Below are 21,400 nucleotides of genomic sequence, written 5' to 3' on the forward strand. Positions count from 1 at the left end.
CAAAGGCACTCACCCCCGGGAAAATCTGGGGTACAAAACATCCTCAAAAGTACACTGCACAGCACATTGACTAGCAAATAAAAAAACAACAAACAAAGAACAGGAGACTGTTCGCCTCAGAGTCTACTGAGATCTGCAACTTTAGAGGGGCAGCCCTGTTTACTACACAGGTGTGCCTTGGGATTGTCACAATAAAAGCCCACTCTAAAATGTGCTGACGTGTTTAATCACACAACACAATGCCACAAATGCCACACGTTTTGAGTTCAAGTTTTTCCACCAGGGCTTTTGCCTGTGAACTGAGTTTACATTTCACTCCCATATGTCATCTTTGATGTCGATTCCCTGAATTTGGCAGTACATCCACCCAACCTCACAACTGCACAAGTGGGTTGTGATGACGAATTGCTGTGAGGTCAAAATCTTGGTGATGATGACGAGCATGCAGATGAGGCTCCCTGAGACGTCTTCTGATGGGTTGTCCAGAAGTTCTTCGGTTGTGCAAGCCAATTGTTGTATCAGCAGTTCGAGTGGCTGCTCTCAGGCGATCTTGCAGGTGAAGACACTTGATGTGGAGGTCTAAAGCTGCTTTTGTTACGCATCGTCTGCAGTTGTGAGGCAGGTTGGATGTACTGCCATATTAATGCAAACGACTTTGGGGAGAGGGGAGTGTTCAACAGTCCCTGGGAGGCAGAAATTAAAGATAGCCTGTGTTATTTCATGTGTTAAATCACAAAACATTCTCTAATTTATTTGTTGACATGCATATTTCAACAGTGCAACATTGTCATCTGAAGGAGACATTTTTTATGTTATTATTGACTGCATGATGGCTTATTCATACTACATTTTGTTACTGTTGGGTATTATGGTCAGTTTGGTTTTGTCCTAGTTTTCTTTACTTTTAAAATGTTTTCATCTTTTTCCTTTTCAAACAATTTTGATGGGGGAATTTTGTCCAAAATTTGGAAATATCTTACAAGAAACTGGCTAAATTGTAGTGTTGGTCCTTCAGTTAGAGTATAGCTTCCTCAATGAGTGTTGGCTTCTTTTCAGAGCTGCCTCCTTTCAGTGCACTTCAAAAATCTCACAGGGAAAAAAATCCATTGCAAAAAAAAAAGGCAGAGAGGCTGCATTTTGCACCCACAAGAGTAGAAAATAGACCACAATTCAATGCAGCTCCAGTAAAAGACAGGACGGGTTACGAGAAAAGTCTCACTGTATTTCTACTGGAAGAGCTTTCTGTCCACCTACACATATAACCCAGAGGTGACAGTAACCAGCTCCAGCGCTTTCCCTGGAGGTTGTCAAAAAGCTCTCTGGGAAATGTAGGAAGTGAGTAACAGAAATAGAAGTGGAGGAGACAGTTAGAAGGAAAATGGGAATGGAGAAGGTGGTGCATTCTTATAAACTGCTCCATATTAACATGTAAACAAAGACATTGATAAGCACTGAGTCATTCCTCACATCCACATAAAGAGATTCCTTTGAGAGGCTGAATTTTTTTATCAGTAGGTAAATCCACATGTGTTCCTCTTCTGCAAACCCCTTCTTCACACTTATAAACTTGCACACATGTCATGCTGGGAGCTTCCTGGTTTAACCACAACATCCTGCTGTTAGCCCTCGCTGTAGCAGCTTGAGCTCAAGTGCCTTGCTCAAGGGGACGCAGTTGGTGCAGCGCTGTAGAAGGAAGGCGGCATTTCCACTCAGATGTAAGCGTTTTGCAAACAGCATTCTTCACACATGACTTTTTAATTTTCAACACAAAGTTGCATAAAACTTTTACCTGACCTGATGTAAGAAAGCAGGTATTGTAATATAACTGCTGAGCAAGTGTATTTTTATTTATAAAACTTCAGGCAGGGGGTGAAATTGGCCTTAGATTTTATTTGGACTGGCAGCGAGAAGGTCTTAAAATGTTTTAAATTTAACTTTGCAGCGACCTGCAGTCGGCGGGCCTGCTTGCAGCTTACATACACATAGTGTTTTTGTTTTCACCGAGGAACTTAAAGGGATGTTTTCTCTCATAACTGCTTCGCTTCACATTTCGCTGGGATGATAATAACTCTGTCAAACCGCAATGCTGTTTTCAAACTATACAAACTGTTTTCATTATGATTTTTAAATCAAAAGCCCAACGGTTTTTGACCAATGTTGTGGGGTTTTTTTTATTTATTTTTTTTGTTTTTTTTGATTTAGTTGTGTTTGTTGCTATTTTTTAATGCCACCATGCTGGCACCAGCTGAGGACAGGAGCATTATATTTTTAGGATATCCATGTATCACATTGTTGTAAATGTGATATTTCATTAATGCCTCGAGGGAAATTTCTTCAAATGTGGAACAATTGTTCATGTTTAAAGCGTTCATGTTTTAGAATTTATAGCTTCTTTGCAGCAACATCCATATTTGAAGCATCGTTAACTGTCATGGCTGAATATGAGTCTGGACAGACAGGAATGCAACTTTACTGGTCCGAGGAAACATATAACCATATGGTCGTAAAAATGTTTTTATATCTTACATTAATATGCTGCTTATTTAACATTGTGAATATTGTTTTATTTTTGTAAGTTATAGGTCCATTTCAGGCTTTTCCCTTCTTCTTCCTCTTCCCTTTGCACATTATTCTTCACCTTCATTTATGTGTTTGATGTTAAACCTATGGCGAATATACAGTAGATATATAACTCAATATATAACTCAATGAATACAGATAAATAAATGATGAGGTGCACAAGGACGAGCCTGCTTCCAGAACTCTGTATTGCTGCCCACATCAGCAATTCAAATCATTTAATTTCAGAGCTTTGTTGGGCCTGAGCCAGAAAAATAGCAACAGAATAATGATAACAAAAATGCCAAAATGTGGGAATCAGACAACCCTACTGCCAGACAAAAACCTTTGATTTAGACAGTTTTTCAAAAGCCTTTATCACAGTCAGTCACAAAAATGTTTTTTTGCCTAGCCTTATGAAAATTGTTGTGTTCTACAGTGTTTGCGTATGACAGCTATATTATGGTTAAAGTTAGGGATAGACTGTGGTATTGGCAAATAAAATTTGGATAAAGTATGATTTGGGCTAAGCCAGCTCTAGTCTCCTGTATGAAAATTGGATGAGCTACATGCTAATGCTGGAACTCCACACCCTTAATTTCCACCTCAGTGTTGGAACTGGATTCCCAGAATACTTGGGGTGAGATCAGTACAGCTAAATAGACCATTTTAAGTCAAATTATAGAAATACATGTTCTTAAATCAACATATTTCTTTGATCAACATGTCAAACCTTAAGACAACTGCTTCTGTGCACCTCTTCCTGCAGCTTCAGAACAGATAGCATCTGATTGTCAGACTAAACCTGCACACTACCAAACACTAGACACTACACTGCAGATGGATGTAGGATAGTTAAAATACCTGGTTATTATGCCAGTAGATGGACCAATTCCCAATGCACACTTAACACACTTAACACACACACACACACACACACTCTTCAGTCCAGCTTATTGTTCCAGTAACTCCTGTCTCCCTCCAGGTAAAACAAAGGTAGTGCTTTAATGGAGGTGTGTGGTTTCAGTCCAGTTGGGGCCAAACAGAGCAGAGCCAAAAAACAAACATGCTGCCAGCTGCCCTCCATCGCCCCTTCTCTCTCTCCCTGGCTGTATGAAGTGGTTAATCACTGAATGGAAACCATTAGTAACATGTTTCAATAATTTACACAGCGTCTGACCACCCAAAGTACCAGAACACTTTGCCTACCACTCAGAAATACGAACCCGGCCTTTGTGTGTGTGAGTGTGTGTGTGTCTAATCCATGCATACATGTATTTGGTATACGGTAGTGGTGGTACAGTAACCTGATATCAGCTGGCACAGCGCTCGTCTCCACTGGCTACATCCCATTTCACTGGTACCTCCCCTGAGTCCTCTACTTAGTCGTCACCCTGAATCTGTACCGTTATGGTTTCTATTTCGTGTCCTCTTTCCCAAGTTTATATCCTTGCTCCCTTTATTTGGCCTTTGTTTCCTTTTCTCTTTGTTGTGGCCTTGTTTCCACATCGTAAACTTCCACCTGTCTTTGGTCTTTCTTTCTTTTCCTTTTTTGGGGGGAAAATACTTTCTATGTTTTTTTTTCTGCATCTTTTTCTTGTTTTAGTTTCGTTGTTGTGTCCTTTTTCCCAATCTTGTATCCTTCTATAGTTCCTTTGGGTCTTTGTTTTCTCATCTCTTTCCTGTTTCAGTCATTTAGTTGTGTGTTCTTCCCTCATCTGTACCCTTTATCCTTTACGTGGTTTTTGTTTTATGTCTCTTTCCTGTTTTAGTCACTTTGTGTACCCTCCTGCATCCTTATTCCCTTACTTGAGTCCTTAATCTTCTATATTCTTATTCTCTTGTGTTCTTGTCCAGTCTTTTTTGTTCTTTGTTGCCTCATCTCAGCTGTTTTAGTCTCCTCGTTTTCTGTCCTTTGTCCTTAATCTGTCTTCTACAGCCTTACTCTGTTCTGTCCCGATGTCTATGTTGTTTTGAACTGTTTGTTGTGTCCTTGTTCCCTCATTTGTAACCTTTTTCCCTTCTTTTGTTTTTGTTTTCTTAATTTTGTCCTTTTTTGCTGTGTCCTTGTTCCATCATTTGTATGATTTTCAAGGATACGCATTCCTGTAGTCTTTGTTCCCTCATCTCTTCCTGTTTTGTTTTTTTTTTTGCATTTTATTTCATTTTTCCTTAGTTTGTATTCCTCTTTCCTGTTTTAGTCATTTTTTATGTCCTTATTCCCTCATCTGTATCCTTAGTCTTTGATCTTTGTTTCCTCATGCCTTTCCTGTTTTAGTCTCCTCACTTACTCGCCTGCGTCTTTATTTCCTCGAGTCTGAGTTACTTTCTTGTGTTCTTGTTCACTGCATTTGCTCTTTGTTTCCTTATGTCTTTCCTGTGTTTGTCTTTCTGTTTTCTGTTTTGTCCTGCTCCCTTATCTGTATTCTCGTTCCCTTTTTCTGTTCTTTGTTTTGTCATCTCTGTATAGTTTTGGTCTCTTTTTTGTGTCCTTGTTCCTTAATTTGTGTCTTTCTTACTTAGCTTCTCAATTGAGTCCTGTGTACTAGGACTTTGTTATGTATTTATTCCCTTAACAATATATAATATGTGTCACCACATGTGTTCTTATCCACTTTGTTTGTTTTTGTCTCGTCATCTCTTTCCTGTTTTATGCTTTTTGTTGTGTCCTTTTTCACTCATCTGTACCCTTTTCCCTTTCTTTGGTTTTTGTCTTACCTCTTTATTATTTTAGTGTCCTCATTTACTCTCCTGCGTCCTTATTCAGTCTTCTTTAGCCATAGTCGGTTGTGTCCTTAATCCCTTTGTTCTTTGTTCCCTCATCTCTGTACAGCTTTGGTCTCTATAGCTGTGTCCTTGTTCCTGATGTGTATCCTCCTTTCTTAGCCTCCCACCTGAGTCCTTTGTGCTCACTTTGTTATGTCCTTGTTCCCTGATTTGTATCTTGTTTTCTTTCTCAAGTCTGTTTCTTTTCCTCAGTTTCCTCACTTTCTTAGTCTGATCTTGTACTCTATATTTTATCTGTCCTTTCTTTCTGTCATCATTTCTGTTTTCTTGTTCCCTCTCTGTACTTTTTCTGCCTCCTTGTTCTGTGTCCTTGTCCCTTGTTAGCATCCATGTTCCCTTCTCTGTGTTGTCTTTTGCCCTCCTATTCTCTCCTCTTCATCATCATTTTCTCCTTTATGTACTTGCTCCCTCTCATTCACTCTCATTTTCATTTCCGCTCCTTGATAAATGTCCTTATATTGTTTCCTCTTTTGTGTTGTTGTTCCTTAGCCTGTAAATTAATTTCACTCTTGTCTTGTTCTGTATCCCAGCATATTTTTCCCTCCATGTGTCATCTCTGCATCATAGTGTCCCCTACTCTGGTCCATGGTGTCCCTCTCCCCTTTACTGCATACTTGTCTCCTCATTTCTTCTTCTGTATCATTCTCACCTTTCTGTTTCCCTGTTTATTTTGTGTTCTGTTTCTGCTTTGATGATTAGAAATATATAATTCTGCATACTGTGAGCAAAAAAACAGTGACAGACAGGGCAAGACAAACACATACACCCACAGACACACAAAGATACTTTCTCTCTGTTTTTGTGTCACAGGAATTCCAACCATTCCAGTTGGTATGCGGCACCCTGGCGGGCCAATTTAAGAATAACTACCCACCGCACGCACACACACACACACACACACGCGCACGCATGCACACACAGAGTTTTACCAGAAGCCAGCTCTGCCCTCATCTGGGTATTTCATTGAAAATAAATTAGAGGCTTATCTACTGCATATCTGAACAAGACATTTGATTATTGGTGTGTGCGTGTTTCAGAAAGAGAGATGAATACATCAAAACCTTGATGTCAAACCTACACACTCAAACACACACACTGATAATGACAGAAGGAGCGACCGGGATTTGCACAAATGTTGATCTATTATCTTCTTGTCGTTTTGGCAACATCGTTCCCGACTGTCATTCCAATGAAGCTCGATGAAATGAGGTGAAAGAGAGAGGGAGAGAGAGGGCCTTCAGCCCAATAAGGACTGAACAGCCTCCCACACACTTCATAGAGCTCCACACACACACACACACACACACACACACACACACACACAGCACAGCCTTCTGCTCATACTGCATGGCTAATGCCCACACAGTATTCATACCTCCAGGGTTTTGGGCATACAGTACATGTGTGTTTAAGTGCACTTGTACATACCTGCATGCACCGCAGTTCTCTTGAATCTTGTGTGTATCAACTCGTTTCCATTTAACCTAAGTTTTGTCAAGCACAAGAGGTCAGAAAACAACTTGGGAAACCGAGACACGGTTGAGATATTTTCCCTCTGCACTGTTATATGAGGTACAGGTGTTTCAGAAAGGAAGCCACAGGACAAACTACACACAATTGATTCTGCAAACAGCCCGGAGCTCACAACAAGAACATTTCATTGTTAGCATTTGATCCAAGAAGTGTCTCCCTCGGAGATTCAAGTTGTGTCAACAAAGTGAGGCTGGATGCCTCAGTACTTTTTTTATTTTGGTCCAAAATGTGTTTTGTAGGGATGATAAAACTTTATATAATACAATGCTGCTAGCTGCTTTTCAAATCTACTTGGGGTGACATGCACACATAGCACACTGTAAGAAGGTCATACCTGTCCCATCCTGCCGGCTTACAGTTCTTACACAGATGTTGATTCGGTGGTGATACCAGCTAAAAGGCGAGCCAACTCAGTCTTCCCTTTCATGATCATTTATCAGGATTCCCACGGTCATGGAAAACCTCGAAAACTCATGGAATTTCACAATAACATTTTTCCAGGCCTGGACAAGTCATGGAATTTGTCAAAATCTTTAAAAGTTTTGAAAAAGTCATGGAATTTTGATTTTTATTTTTACATTAATCTTCTGTGGATAACCTTCCACATAATGTCACATAGATCATTTTTTGTAGCTGTCAACAAAACAAAGCTCTTATATGCTGGCGTAGGACAGCGTTTTGTTTTGTTCAGCTAGTTGAAATTATGTTTGACTAGAGTTTGAATCTGATATATTTGAATAACACTTTTCAAATGACATTCTGTAATCATATTGGGGAAAACAGTAACAATAGTAGCAATATGGAACAAATTTTCTATTTTCAAGTTGCTGATTCTCTCTTTGCCCAGTACCAAGTAGAGCTTCAAACAGGCTTATCCAAGCTTAACCAAAACAGCAGTTTTAGGCCTGAGAGTGATTAAAAACCTGAATTTCTACTGTAAAAATAAAAAAAACAATATCAAAACATTTATTACAATATAAGGGCTGACATGTTTCCTTGCACCATTTCTTCTTCTTCTCTTCCTTTGTTTACTTCAGTAGTCTTTGCTCTTTGTAGTCATTGCTCTGCGTTTTGCACACAACAGGTTCAGCAGAGTAGGCTATGCCCCTTAGTGCCTCTCCGTCTTCCAGTGGTGGTTAATGGGATGTGGTGTACAGATGGTAATCACTGCTCTCCACTGAATGTTACACACGTCTCTTCCACTATGAGGGATGCAAAGGCAGACAGTGCCAACTAAGTCATCTTGCAGCCCCTCTCTCTCACATTTTCCACTTCTCTCTCGCACGTAGTCTGTGTCTCTCCCGATGGTTATCCACTGTATTGTTCTGTTGTTCCGTCACTCTCCTTCTCTGTCTGTCTCACCTTTCCTTTTTCTCTCTGTCTTTGTACCTCGTTCTCTCTATTCTCTGGGTTTATTGAAAAAAAATTAATAATTTTTTAAAAGGGAAAATTAACAGAACCCATCACATAGGTCCCTCCAATACCTTTTAAAATCTTGTGGCTGCCTTTGAATTGTCTGGGAGTTTAAACATGACCATGAACAAGTCAGTGGTTGTTCAATGAATACATTGAGGTATATCCATTCACTTCACCTTACAGCACTGAGCGGTCAGATCCCGATGCCTCGCTAACATCTCTCTGCAGTATCACTTTTTGGAACTGCCTGCTTGTGATTGGATAACTGCGACACATTGTGCTGCTCTGATGTTTTAGTTTGCCTACACATAAACACAAAAAAGAAACTTAGATCAGGTTATTCTAAGAAAAGCATGCAGTGGGTATAAAACACCACCTAGATCTATTTCCATGTCTATGAAAGCTGATCTGATCTCTGCTCCTTTATGTTAAGTAACTCCGGTTATTTAAAGAATTCTGATAAATCACTTTGTGTCAGTGTTTGAGTGTGTGTGCCTTACTATTTTTACCACTGAGTAAAGCCTCTTGTTCTGACCTACCTACAACTTGGGTGTCTCGTCATGCCCTTTGCCAGCCTACACACGCACACAAACAAACACACAACTGGCACGCACACTTCCCACGCTCACACACACACCAGTAGCTATGTCTCTCCTACGCACAGGAACTGGGGCAGGTTGTGCCGGTGCATGTATGAATAAAGCTTTATGTAAGCCATTCACTACACAGCTCCCACTCACTGTGCAGACTGCGACCATTCAACACTTTCATTATAAAACCAGTCAACCTTACATAAGGTTAAACTGGAGTTTAACTTTAAATTATCTGCATGCTTTAAGGTCGAGTTCACTCCTGAGTTATTGTGGGTGTGTGAGTGTAGGGAGGTCAGATATCCGTCGAGGTGAGCGTAATAGCAGACGGTAAAGCTGCGACCCCAAATGGCAGCAAGAGTTACATGAAGTTTTTGAATTTTGAGAACTTCAGTAGCCAGAAATCAGTAATCGGGAAGCTAAATATGGCTGTTTGGAATGAAAACAAAGAGGTTGAACTTTCACTGGTCAGTCCAGTGTGTATACTGTATATAATTTGCCCTCTAATTGTTCACTAAAGTCATCTTGGGTGTGCAAAAAAGATCTTTTTCAAATAGTCCATACCGAGCAGCAGAAATTAATTTGGTCAAATTGGGTGAATTTTTGGCATTGGAAATAGAAAGGATGAATTGTTTCCTGTTGTAGCCATTGTGAAAACAAAGTCCAGTTGTTTAGAGTTAGAGCTACCTTGAAATTAGCTGGGAAGGGAATCAGAAAAACAATCTTCCTGTTGCAAATTTTATAAATGTCTGAATGACCAAAATGTTTAGGTCACCTCATACAACAATACAAGATCATCAAACTGGATCAGATGAGACATGATCTCGGGTTTATGTCCCAGATGTGCCCCTCATCTCTTCTTATTTGTGCCAGATAAGGTTCAATATCGATACCTTTATGGTATCAACTGAAATGACCCAGTACCGATTACAATTGAAACATCTTATGCAATACCCTTTTGCACTCGAGGTCCGATTCCAGACTGTCCCTACTCCCCACCAGATCAGTAAACTTTCTGTTGCCAATCTCCTTCTAGTATATAGTCAGTTCCATGTAGACTATAAACTAACACTAAACCTGACCTGATTCCAATTCTGTTTTGGTCTAATTTAGAACGTAGTAGTTATGTTAAACTCCTTCTCTTTTTGGCGCTACTGGACCTTTACTACTACAAATACTACTTCTTCTTCTTCTTCTTCTTCTTCTTCTTCTTCTTCTTCTTCTTCTTCTTCTTCCTCGCTCTATGCAGTTCATCACCAAGCCATGACACTGCGGTACTGGTGTGTTTCATTCTTTAGGGTATTGTACCTGTTTGATGCCAAACTGAATGCCCATTGTTCTAAGTTTCAGACCACATTCTTACACTCTTAACACCATGGAAAACATAAAAATATAACCGAGGTCTGAGCTAATGTTTGTGTGTGTGTGTGTGTGTGTGTGTGTGTGTGTGTGTGTGTGTGTGTGTGTGTGTGTGTGTGTGTGTGTGTGTGTGTGTAAGGGCAGGGGGCTACATGTGAAAAACACAAGGTAGCCCAAAGTTAACATTCCTGCTGCTAAGAATACAGCATGTTTTCCTCAATTGCTATTTATAGATCTCACGTTGGGCCCCCAGACACACACGTCATTGAGCCCTGCTTACCAGCACTGAGGCCGCACTGTGTGTGCACATAGATGTGTCTGTATGTGTATGTCGCAATCAGTGCGAGGGAGGTTGCTTAAACCCTGAGATGAGGAAATACAAAGCAAAAATGCAACTTCAGCAGGCGTGTGTGCCTGCGTGCCTGCGTTTGTGAGCACGCACACACTCTGCGGCTCTCTACTGTCAGGTGTTAGTGTGGTTGAGAAACGTTAAACAACGGAAAAACACACGTACACTGTCTGCTGCACTGTTTGCAGTGCAGTTGCAATGCCTGCAAGTACTGTATTTACGTATGTGTGTGTCTCTTTTTGTTTCTCTCTGTGTGTGTGTGTGTGTGTGTGTGTGTGTGTGTGTCTGTGTCTGTGTCTGTGCGCGTGCACGCACTCTTGTGTGCTTTTTGATGGAGTACATACCAAGTTAGATCAAACTCTGACACCCAGAGAAGAAGGAAAGGTGTTAGCGCTGATGGCTGCTCTTCGACTTGGCCTTTTTGGACGCCTACACACATTATGACACTCCGACGTCACTTCCACAGGGCTATTTATAAGCCTTTGTGTCTTTTTAGGAACAGCGTGGGTTTGCTTTGCATCTGTGACTCACTGAGTGGAGGGAGGGCGGGAGAGAGGGAGGGAGGAGGGAGGGGTGGAAAAGGCAAAAAGCACAGATGGATTCCAGCGCGAAGAAACTAACTGAGCAATCACTGACATTTACATTCGCACATCAGGAATGTACTTGACAACTTAATGAGTTCTCTCTGTTCAACAAAATACATTGTGTTGTGTTGCACTTAGCAGCCAAAATGTTACATCTTATTGTAAATTACTTCAAGGTTTAAACACAAAAGCAGCTAAAAGTAAGAGTAAGATGCTAGGCTACAGGTTAACTTGTCATGAGTACCATCATCGTGTTTTGGATTGTATGGAATGTTAAATAACAAAACTAATTGGCTTTTTCTCTCCTTTGTTTTGGTGCAGGTCTTTTTGTGAGAAAACTGGATGACTTTTGAAGTTAAAGAAAGAGGATCTACAAGCACTTTTCCCCAAAGAAAAGTTAGTATTCAGTATGTTAACCTTAATTTGATGCAGCTGTTAAATACAGATTTAAGTTAAAATGCGCTCCACAAGTCTACAAACATTTTTCTTCTCTTTGTGTCATCTCCAGATCACTCAAGGATACTTCTGCCTTTAGATGGAACTGGACAGAAAAAACTACGCACAGCAACATTAGCAACATAGGTGTTTACAAAATGGCAAAAGGAGAGAAACATTTCTGATGTTATCCACTAAAGCTCCCCTTTTATTTCCACTTCCTGATTCCCGTTTACAACCTGGCTTTACAATCAGTCTGTTTCAGCAATGGACGGGTACTTCCTGTTTCTGTGAACTTGTTGGCAGCCATCAAAGGTTCAGCTATCATGTCTGGTAGTTTTGGGACCTTGTAACCCTCCAGAACCTACCCTCCCAACTCCCCCACATCCCCTCCCTCCTCCCTCTTCTAACCCCGAGAGGAGCTTCACCAAAATGGAGGCTCATGAATCAGGTGCCGCTGGGCCGAGATGCTCAAGTAAGGAACCAGTGAAGGAGAAGGCACCTCTACAACGAAAGTGGGCGTCTGAGCCCTCTGCAACCACCAAACGAAGCACTTTTGCTGACCCAGAGGCAAAACACCGCGAGAGTTTGCCGTGCGGTGCCACTGGGGGATCAGCACCCCAGCAGAAGTACGCAATTACAGGGAATTCTGGGAAGCTGCTATCTGGACCTTCTGTAGTTGGAGCCATGGGAGGCCCGCCATCTCAAGACCCCCAAGGGCCCTTTGCTCAGGGGTTCCCAAGGGGATACTCCTACCAGCTCGGCCAGCCGTACCCTCAGCACCCCCAAACTGAGCGCTTCCTCTCAGGAGCCAAACCCCAGCCAGGTCTAGAGCCTCACGCCTGGCCTTTTGCTGGCCAGTTGCCCTCGGATGACCTTTACCCTGTAGGACACCCAGGACATACACATCCTCACGGGGCTGGAGCAGGGAGGTTTCCCCGCCAGAAATCTCCCAGTTTACCCAGCTCATTTGGACAGTATTCTCAGTCCGGCCCCGAGCCTGGAGAGGAGGGCTACAGCAAAAAAGAGCAGAAGCCGAAAAAGCCTGGTAAGTACATCTGCCACTACTGTGGTCGAGCTTGCGCCAAGCCCAGCGTCTTGAAGAAGCACATCCGCTCACATACTGGAGAGAGGCCATATCCTTGTGTACCCTGTGGGTTTTCCTTCAAAACCAAGAGCAACCTTTACAAGCATCGCAAGTCCCATGCTCATGCCATCAAGGCTGGACTCGTACCATTTTCAGAGCTAGCTGTGGCTCGTAGCGGGGACATGGACCAGGCATCCCCAGTGGGTGAGGCCGAGGTCCATTCAGATGGAGAGCAGAGTACTGACACAGACGAGGAAGGTGTGGAGGGCTCAACCATGCTGACGGACAAAGACAGCCCCATCCCCCAGATCCCCTTTGAAGCTGACAAGAATACAGGTAACCCCCCAACCAAAATTTAACATCTTCAGAATCAGCCATTAAAGTCTTAAAATGCATAAAGCTGTTCTCCCTAAAAGCCCAGTTCTTAAAAACACCGCCTGTAACCTCTGTTTAGTTTCCCAATACTATGTTGGTAAATTATTTATTTATTTAACTTTTATATAACTAGAAAAACCCTCTGAAGATTAAAAATCTCTTTTTCAAGAGTGTCCTGTCCAAGACAGGCAGTAACATAAGTTGCAGACAACTGCAGAGAAAAAATATACAAAGTTAAAATATACAATTCCAAAACAATGTAAGGACTGAAAGAAATGTTAATATAAGATATAAGTGAAATATAAAAACAAGAACAATTAAAACACCAGCTAAGATACATCCTGGCATTGGCATATTGAAGATGACACACAAAAGTCCTGCGACATTGCTTTGAAACGGCCGAGAGAAACTAATGAATGCTTCTAATGAATGCTTCTTTAAGTCCTTCTGTGAAAGAATAAAGGCTCTTTTGCCAAACTCTATACAAACTCTAGATAGAGAGTATAGACAATAAGAACATGTTCAGTGAACAGAGAGCATAGTCATTCTTAGGATTTTTGTGCTTAATGTTTACACAATATGCTGGAATCACTATATTAAGGTTTGCTGGAATGGACTTGGTCAATTTCTTAATGATCAAAATCTAAAAGATTAAAAAATGTTAATATTTATCAATTTCGATAAGAGGGCCAGTTCACAATAATACATGTGGACCGTTATTGTTTTACTGTACACTACCTAACTTTGCACTCATTCACTGCCTACATGTATATATTTTCTACTCAAAGTTTTACTCAATTCTAATCTGCTTTTTTGTGCTCTAATTTACATTTCTCTATATCGTGCTCCAATCTTTCTTACTGTGTAGGTGGTGTGGAACCAGCATATGCAGACTCAGCTGAAGAGCTGCTTGTGGGATCTATGAAAGTGCCTATCCTTATTGTTCCCAAACCTGGAGGAGTCCCCTCCACAGGGTTGGAGTGCCCACCCTTTCAGGATATAAAGGGGTCACACCACATGTTGGCATCACACGCTGGCGGGAGGGCGCATTCACTGGATGACTCCCCCACCATCAAACAACGTTTGGCCCTGAGGCTGAATGAGAAAAAAGGACAGGACTCTGACTCTGCCATGTCCCAGTCCCTGAACCTCCTCAGTCCTCACAGCAAAGGCAGCACAGACTCTGGCTACTTTTCACGCTCCGAGAGTGCGGAGCAGCAGATCAGCCCTCCAAATACTAATGTCAAGACGTACGAAGAGATAATGTTTGGTCGGACTTGGTACTACCGGCCCTCACGATCCAGACAGTCTATCACAGTGGGCATGGCAGAGGCAGACCCCAGCCTGGCTGGTTTAAAGCAAACAGGTGGTATTCTGGACATGGGGAAGATAGCTGAGGATCATATCTGTTTCAGAGGGGATGTAGGAGTTTCAGGAGATCCCAAGCAGTATCCAACAGGACCCTGTCAAAGCAGTACGGGACTTCTGGAGCCTCCATCAGATTCTGGACATCTTATCAGGAGTAACTCTATGCCAACTTCCTCCCCTCCAAACCTTAGTGTACCCCCTAGTGGGATTAGAGGCAGCCACTCCTTCGATGAGATGATGACATCGGATGATGTGTTTTACCCACCGGGGCGCAGACTCAGAAGACAGGCTGCGTTTGAACATTCAGCCAACGAAGCCCATGTAGGAGAGGCTGAGGGCTGTGGACACATGCCCAAGAATTTAGCTTCATCTCTGGGTATGAAAATTGGTGAGCGTAGCTCAGGAGTCCCAGAGCACATTGCCTACAGCCCATATGGTACTAAAGTTAGCATGTCAGAAATAGCCACAAGAAAAAGGCGGAAAGAGAAGAGTGTTGGGGATGAAGAGGACAGCCCTGGGCACGGCGACAGTAGCTGCAGTGGTTCAGTAGAGATGATAGGGGACTACGAGTTTAAACAAAGTAGTCTTGATGGGTCGAGAGCGACTCCAACAGGGAAGGGCTCTCTTCACAGTGCTCATAGCCAGTCCGACAGCTTTGATACCTGTGCCAGCATGTGCTCGGAGGACATTGCTCTATTTCCTGATTCCGAGGGCAGAAAGGCAGCTGGGAATGTCATATCAGTCATCCAGCACACTAACTCCCTCAGCCGGCCAAATTCGTTTGAGAAGTCAGAGTCCTTTGAGCAGCCAGGGTATCAGCCTTCAGATAAAGCTCCATCTAACCAGTACTCTGAACAGTCCGACAGCGAGATCTTTGAAGATGCTCTTAGCCCTGAATCTGCCCTGCTGAGGACAGAGAGCATGGAGCAGCAGCTTCAAAGTGACAGTGACCTGGCCTCCCTTTCATCTTCATCAGCCGCAGCCTCACCTGGCCAGCCTTATCACATCCCACATAAGCTAGTCCGACAACCCAACATCCAAGTTCCTGAGATCAGGGTGACGGAGGAGCCGGACAAGCCTGAGAAAGATACAGACGCTCCAATGTCCAAGGAACCAGAGAAGCAGCTGCAGCATGTGGAGGAGTTCCAGCTGCCACAGAGGAGTGACACACTCGCTCAGATGCCATCGGAAAAACTCCCACCCAAGAAGAAGAGGCTGCGCCTGGCAGATATGGAGCACTCGTCAGGGGAATCAAGTTTTGAGTCAACCTGCACCAGCCTTTCTCGCAGCCCCAGTCAGGAGAGCAACCTGTCCCACTCTTCTTCCTTCTCCATGTCCTTTGACAGAGATGAAGGCCTCAAGTCTGTCTCACCCACTAAACAGGTACCCCATCCTGTGTTTAATACTTTCAAGTATCTTGACTACCCCTCCAGCATTTTTAGCATGGATTTTGTAGCTTGCATTGTTCTTACATTTGCTATGGTACATCAATAGTATCTACGGCTGTCAGTGTTAGCGTGTTAATTGCAGTGCCATAAAGGGCTGGACATAACAAATTTGGGTTTGTTTTTTTTCAATCGCCAGTCAACATTCCTATCTTCAAGAGGCTGTATCGGACTGAGTTTTAGAGTTGCAGTGATTAATACTGGTATCATTTGAAACTAGAAGACCTGAGAAATACAGAAGTCTTGACTATGTCATGCTAGTCTCACAGATAGGAGGTTGAATAATGCTTCAAAATATATACTACATTTTGGCAATGAAAAAACAGCATGGACATTTCACAGGGGTTCCTTGACCTGTGACCTCAAGACATCTGAATGAAAATGGGTTCTGTGGGTACCCATGAGTCTTCTACTCATTTATGCTACTCCCATGCAGTTTTTTGCTGTTATTCTATTTCTAATCAAGACAATCTGGTATTGCTTTACTCTGTCAATATGGATTTCATAACTATTTTGTAATGCAAAATATTGGAATTGAAAACGTGATATAAAAATTTGATGAATTCCAATTAACTACTGAAATTCTGCGATTGATTGCAATTTTAAAAAATCAACCGTTTGACAGCCCTAATAGTATTGTTACCAATATATGCTGTCAGAAAACACCTAGAATACACATCATGCTCCCAGTGAATCCAAAGTTAACAACTGTCCTTGTTTTTTTTGAACTAGGATGACTCGTCGGCATCTGGCGGGGGACCTAAGCAGTCGGAGTTCCTGACAGTGCCTGGCAGTGGTCATTCCAGCCACCACCAGCAGAGAGAGATGAGGAGGTCTTCATCAGAGCAGGCACCTTGCACGCTGCCCACAGAGTTGCCTGAAATGCGCAGCAAATCCTTTGACTATGGAAGCTTGTCCTCCTCCAGACAGGGAGAAATATATTCCAGTGCCTCTGCAATGAAGGAACGCCGGCGTGGATATCTTGTTCGACAGGTAGCATAAAAGCTCTCTAGTATTTTTCTTAAAAAGCAGTGTAATGCAAGTTCTAGATGGTCATTTAAACAAAACAGCAGGTGTCAGTTGTTCTTTACTTTGAGGACCTATGTACCTGGACCTAGATGGTTTAGAGAAAAAACGGGGCTCAATAAGCACCAAGGCCCCACTATTAACTGGTGTCTTGGCGCTTACACACTTAACAAGTATGACAACATTTAATTTTAGAAGGACTGACAAACTCTCCTGCTTATGCATACATTTGACAGGCTTCACTGAGTGTTTATCCAGAGGCAGTCGTCCAGGAACCAGGGGGCGCTGAGATGTCAATCAAACAGGAGAGTCTGGAACATGGGGCATGGCCTGGCCCAACAGGATCCCCCCACAGCAGCAGCGATGTAGCCAGCAGAACCAAGAGAGTTGGCAGTAGCACTGGTGGTAAGCCTTGCATTACAGTTCTAAAACTGTGTTGTCAAATGATCTGTAGTTGGTTAGTAGGGTTGTAACGGTATGAAATTTTCAGGGTACAATAACTGTCTCAGAAAATATTGTGGCTTCATGGTATCATGGTTTTAGAAAATTATTAATATTATCGGTCAGAATGACCCTTAAAGGAATGAAAACAGAAGGGTTAGTTTTGGTTGAACAAATGTTTTATCACTATAATTAAGACTTGCAACTTTATTTTAAAAGATTGATATGTAAAGTCTGCCTTTTGACAATAACTAAACTAAAGGTGAGATTCTCCCGCCAGTTGCATTTTTATTCAATATCGTAGATAAGCAAATGTATACAGTATGATAATTAACTTTCACATCACTATATTCCTTAAAAATTTTCTCTGCAACCCTGTTCCATGACATTTTCCTAAACCTTTTATTCACATTTCAGTTGCATGATAACAAAAGTTGGGGGCTTTCTCTATGCAATGAACCAAGCAGACTTTGAAGTGTTTCTAGCCAATTAGCTATATAAAGTAGCAGGTTGTAGCTGCAAAGAATGGGAGTAGCATATGAGATTTCCTCTGTAGGGATAAGTTCAATGTCAAAATACATTACGTACAATACATTCCTTTGTTGTATGTGCAGGTGTAGGATCTCACCAACACCACCAGCACCACCAGCATCTCCTCCAGCAGAGTATCAGTGAGGACAGCCTGCAGGACGAACCTCTCTATGGCAGGTGAGAAAGTCTGGGTTTCCTTATGCAAATATAAAATTTCCAATAACCCTTGTCATTAAGCTGTAATGAAATGGACCAAACTCAGACTATTTGAAATGCAAATTCACATGTACTGGATTCTTAATCAAGACAGTCTGCTAAGAATTGATTTACCTCGTCAATATCGACTTCAAAACTATTCTGGAATGCAAAAAAAGTGGAATTGGAAACATTTGATTAAAAAATGCGATTAACCGCAATAAACTATTGAAATTCTGCAATTAATCGCAATTAAAAAATGTATCTTTTGACGCTCAGCCCTAATTATAAAATAGAATTTGTTTAAATATAAGAGTATTTAACCCTTTCTCCAGGTCTCATCAGCACCGCCTGCAGGCCCAGGGCTCTTCATCTGAGGGAGAATATCCAGGTCATGAGGTCATGAATAAGGATGTAATCCAGTATCCGAGTGGTCCTCCCTTCATTTCCTACCAGCAGCCAGGTCTGTTCTGGAGTCAGGAGGCCAGTCAGACACCGAGACAGCAGCTGACCCTCCAGGCCCAGCAACAACTCCAAAAACTCCACATTAGATCACCAGGCTCCATGCCTGGACACCCACTCCACAAACAACAACCGCTCCACTCCCTGCAGCAAATCCATAATCAGCAGCCACATGATGGAAAATCAGAAAATCCAAGCTCTCAGATGTACCCCGCCTCTTTCTCATCTCGCACCTCTCCCCTTTCCCAGCAACAACAGCAAAACTTTGCTTCTCTCTCCTCCAAGCACTCCTTGCCCAGTTCCACCACTGCCTCCATGCTCCTGCAGCAGGTCCAACCCGTCTTTGCCACTCAGAACCTGGGCTCCCAAGCCTCTCTGCCAGGTATGCTGGTTCCTGTGCGGATCCAGACCCATGTGCCATCATATGGTAGTGTTATGTACACCAGTGTTAGCCAGCTTATAGCTAACCATGGCAGCGGGCCGCAAGGGTTAGGCTTAGCCAGGCCAAGCGGTGCCGATAACAGCAACGTGTCCCCTTCAGTTGGTGCTGCGGGTGTCAGCAAACCACCTGGAGGAATTGGAGGAGGCATAAGTGGGACTGGTTTCAACTTATCACACTTCCTTGGACAAACTGATGGTGCAGCACTGCGTTTTCCACCCTGGAAGGTTTCAGATTCACTACCAGAGCAACGCCTAAACACGGGGATCCCACTGTCACTAACGTCAGGCACCATATCCACCACAGACGCCTCAGGATCTAGCATCGGAGGCAGTAAGCGCATGCTGTCCCCCGCCAGCTCTCTGGAGCTCTTTATCGAGACCAAGCAGCAGAAAAGAGTGAAGGAGGAGAGGATGTATGGACAGATTGTTAAGGAGATGAGTGCAGTGGAGCTAAGTGGAACTGGAAGCAGCAGCAAGCCTGAGAAGGGGCAGAGCAGAGGTCAGCGAGCTCGTCTGAAGAGTGAAGACTCCAATGATGAGTCTGAAAGGATGTCTTCTTCTCCTCCATTTGGTGACTTCCCTGTTGCCACTAAGATTGCCATTCCCGTCCGTTCCTCTGCTCCGCACCTCCCCGATGTTCCCCGAGCAGAGAGCTTCACTCCTCCTCTCCAGATTGTCACAGATCGTTCCCCAGTTTCAGGTGGTCGGGACTCCCCAGAGGAGCTCGATGTTGACGACTCAGTCCCAGAGCCCAGCTCCAGCCCACAGTCCATGGTGTCCTCCAATGACACAGAGGACACTGACAACACAAATCAGCCTACACCCAGTAAAATCCCTGTCAGCATGCTGGTACAGCTAGCTGCCAACCAAAGCGCAGGATTATCCGGAGCAGTGGGCCAGACTCTGCTACTCACGGATGTGGCTGACGTCCAGCAGTTTTTCCAATTCCCAAGCCTGCGCACTATGAGTAGAGTCAGCTGGTGTTTCTTGAACTACACCAAACCCAACAGCACCCAAACTGCCTCGCACAGCTCTGTCTACAACTCATGGTGTGTTAGCTCATACAACCCCAATCCGCTGAACCTCAGCACCAAGGCTGCACTGGCCCTGCTGAGGTCCAAACAGAGGAGAAACACTGATAGGATGTACTCAACTGCTGCCATGTCGCCACCCAGCTCTGGGAAGCTGGTGTCATCTGTGGCCTGGAAGCTGAGGTTTGATCAGGTATGCCCAGTAATCTATGGTGTAAAATATAGAAGTTTAAAAACATGCAAACATATGCAGAAAATGACATTTAAGTGTGCGTGCATGGGTGCAAACAGAGTGAAACACAAGTCCAGGAACTGAAAAAAGTTAATTCATGCTTTCTTATGCTATTGTCTCTGAAGTTGAAACCAGAGCTGATGCCAGTCGATGTCAGTAATTTCGGGAGGAAGATGAAGGGAGTGGTGTCATGGGACCGTTCGAAGGAAGAGCAGGTAGAGAAGGAGGTCTCGGTCAAACAGCCCGCCGCTGAACCGACCCGCATCAAGATCTTCGAAGGCGGGTAGGTCCTATAAATACACACCAGTCCAATAACGTTGGTCCAGTAGGAATTTTTGATGGTACTTTTGCCAAAATGAAATCTGAGCGAGCAATAGGACATTTGCCTTTTAAAGAATTTAACTGTGGTTCCTGCTGCTGCATGATCACACCTCACATATTTAAGAGTTTGTATCATCCTTCCTTGGAAACCAGTGGGGTAAGGGGCAGAGAGCAGATTGAATGTCAATTAAAGAAAATCTATGTGTCTATTTATTTTTCTTTGACTGGAATTTGAATTGTCTGCTAAATAATTCAAATGCTAACGGCACTTAAAAATCAATATTTAAAGGTAAAAGCTATAAAGACAGGCAAGCACAACATTCATCTTTATAAATAGGTTTATTTTTGGTATGACTGTGTCAGTGTTTTCCCAGACACAACCCCTACACCTTAATTATCAATGGCTCGAAAATGTTTTCATTTCAGTTTGGTTTCTGTGCACAATATCTCAAAGGAGTTTCAGTGGCATCTGGAGCGCAGCACATTTGTTGAGGTATAATTGGTTCAGTTTTGACAACAATTTGGATCTAACATTACCAGCTGAAACTGAGAGGACGAGAAGCCTGATTTGAAATCATTATGTTGCTTTTCAGAGTCAAGAATCAATCAGTCAACCTACTGATTAAAGTTTTGTCTGAATGTTATTGCAATCTCAGTGTTGCAAGACATTTTTGCTCTTTCTTATTTGTACTATCATCAATTACACAAACAATGTTATCCGCAGCTTTTCACAACAACATTACAAGGTGCTTTAGATAAGATTTAGCCTCTAAAAGAAAACTAAAATGTAAGTAACCGTAAAAATAAGAAAAATAATGATTCAAGAAGCAAAA

General features: G+C 42.8%; 1 protein-coding gene across 5 annotated transcripts in view; it reads left to right on the top strand.

Moving 5' to 3' along the window:
• The window catches only part of hivep2a (HIVEP zinc finger 2a), a 119,323-nt gene that overhangs the window by 80,527 nt on the left and 17,396 nt on the right, over positions 1 to 21,400 (top strand). For all 5 annotated transcript variants that reach the window (XM_088089056.1, XM_042503671.2, XM_088089057.1 and 2 more), the window contains 8 exons: positions 11,499 to 11,573; positions 11,686 to 13,035; positions 13,943 to 15,825; positions 16,620 to 16,880; positions 17,150 to 17,318; positions 17,969 to 18,062; positions 18,416 to 20,207; positions 20,372 to 20,529. In XM_088089056.1, the coding sequence (XP_087945182.1) occupies positions 12,045 to 13,035; positions 13,943 to 15,825; positions 16,620 to 16,880; positions 17,150 to 17,318; positions 17,969 to 18,062; positions 18,416 to 20,207; positions 20,372 to 20,529 (5,348 nt within the window). In that variant the 5' untranslated portion in view covers positions 11,499 to 11,573; positions 11,686 to 12,044. The remainder of the gene's footprint in view (positions 1 to 11,498; positions 11,574 to 11,685; positions 13,036 to 13,942; positions 15,826 to 16,619; positions 16,881 to 17,149; positions 17,319 to 17,968; positions 18,063 to 18,415; positions 20,208 to 20,371; positions 20,530 to 21,400) is intronic.

Source organism: Plectropomus leopardus, chromosome 16, assembly GCF_026936395.1.
Source record: "Plectropomus leopardus strain MGB_pleo_1.0 chromosome 16, ASM2693639v1, whole genome shotgun sequence".
NCBI classification, from domain to species: Eukaryota; Metazoa; Chordata; class Actinopteri; order Perciformes; family Serranidae; genus Plectropomus; species Plectropomus leopardus.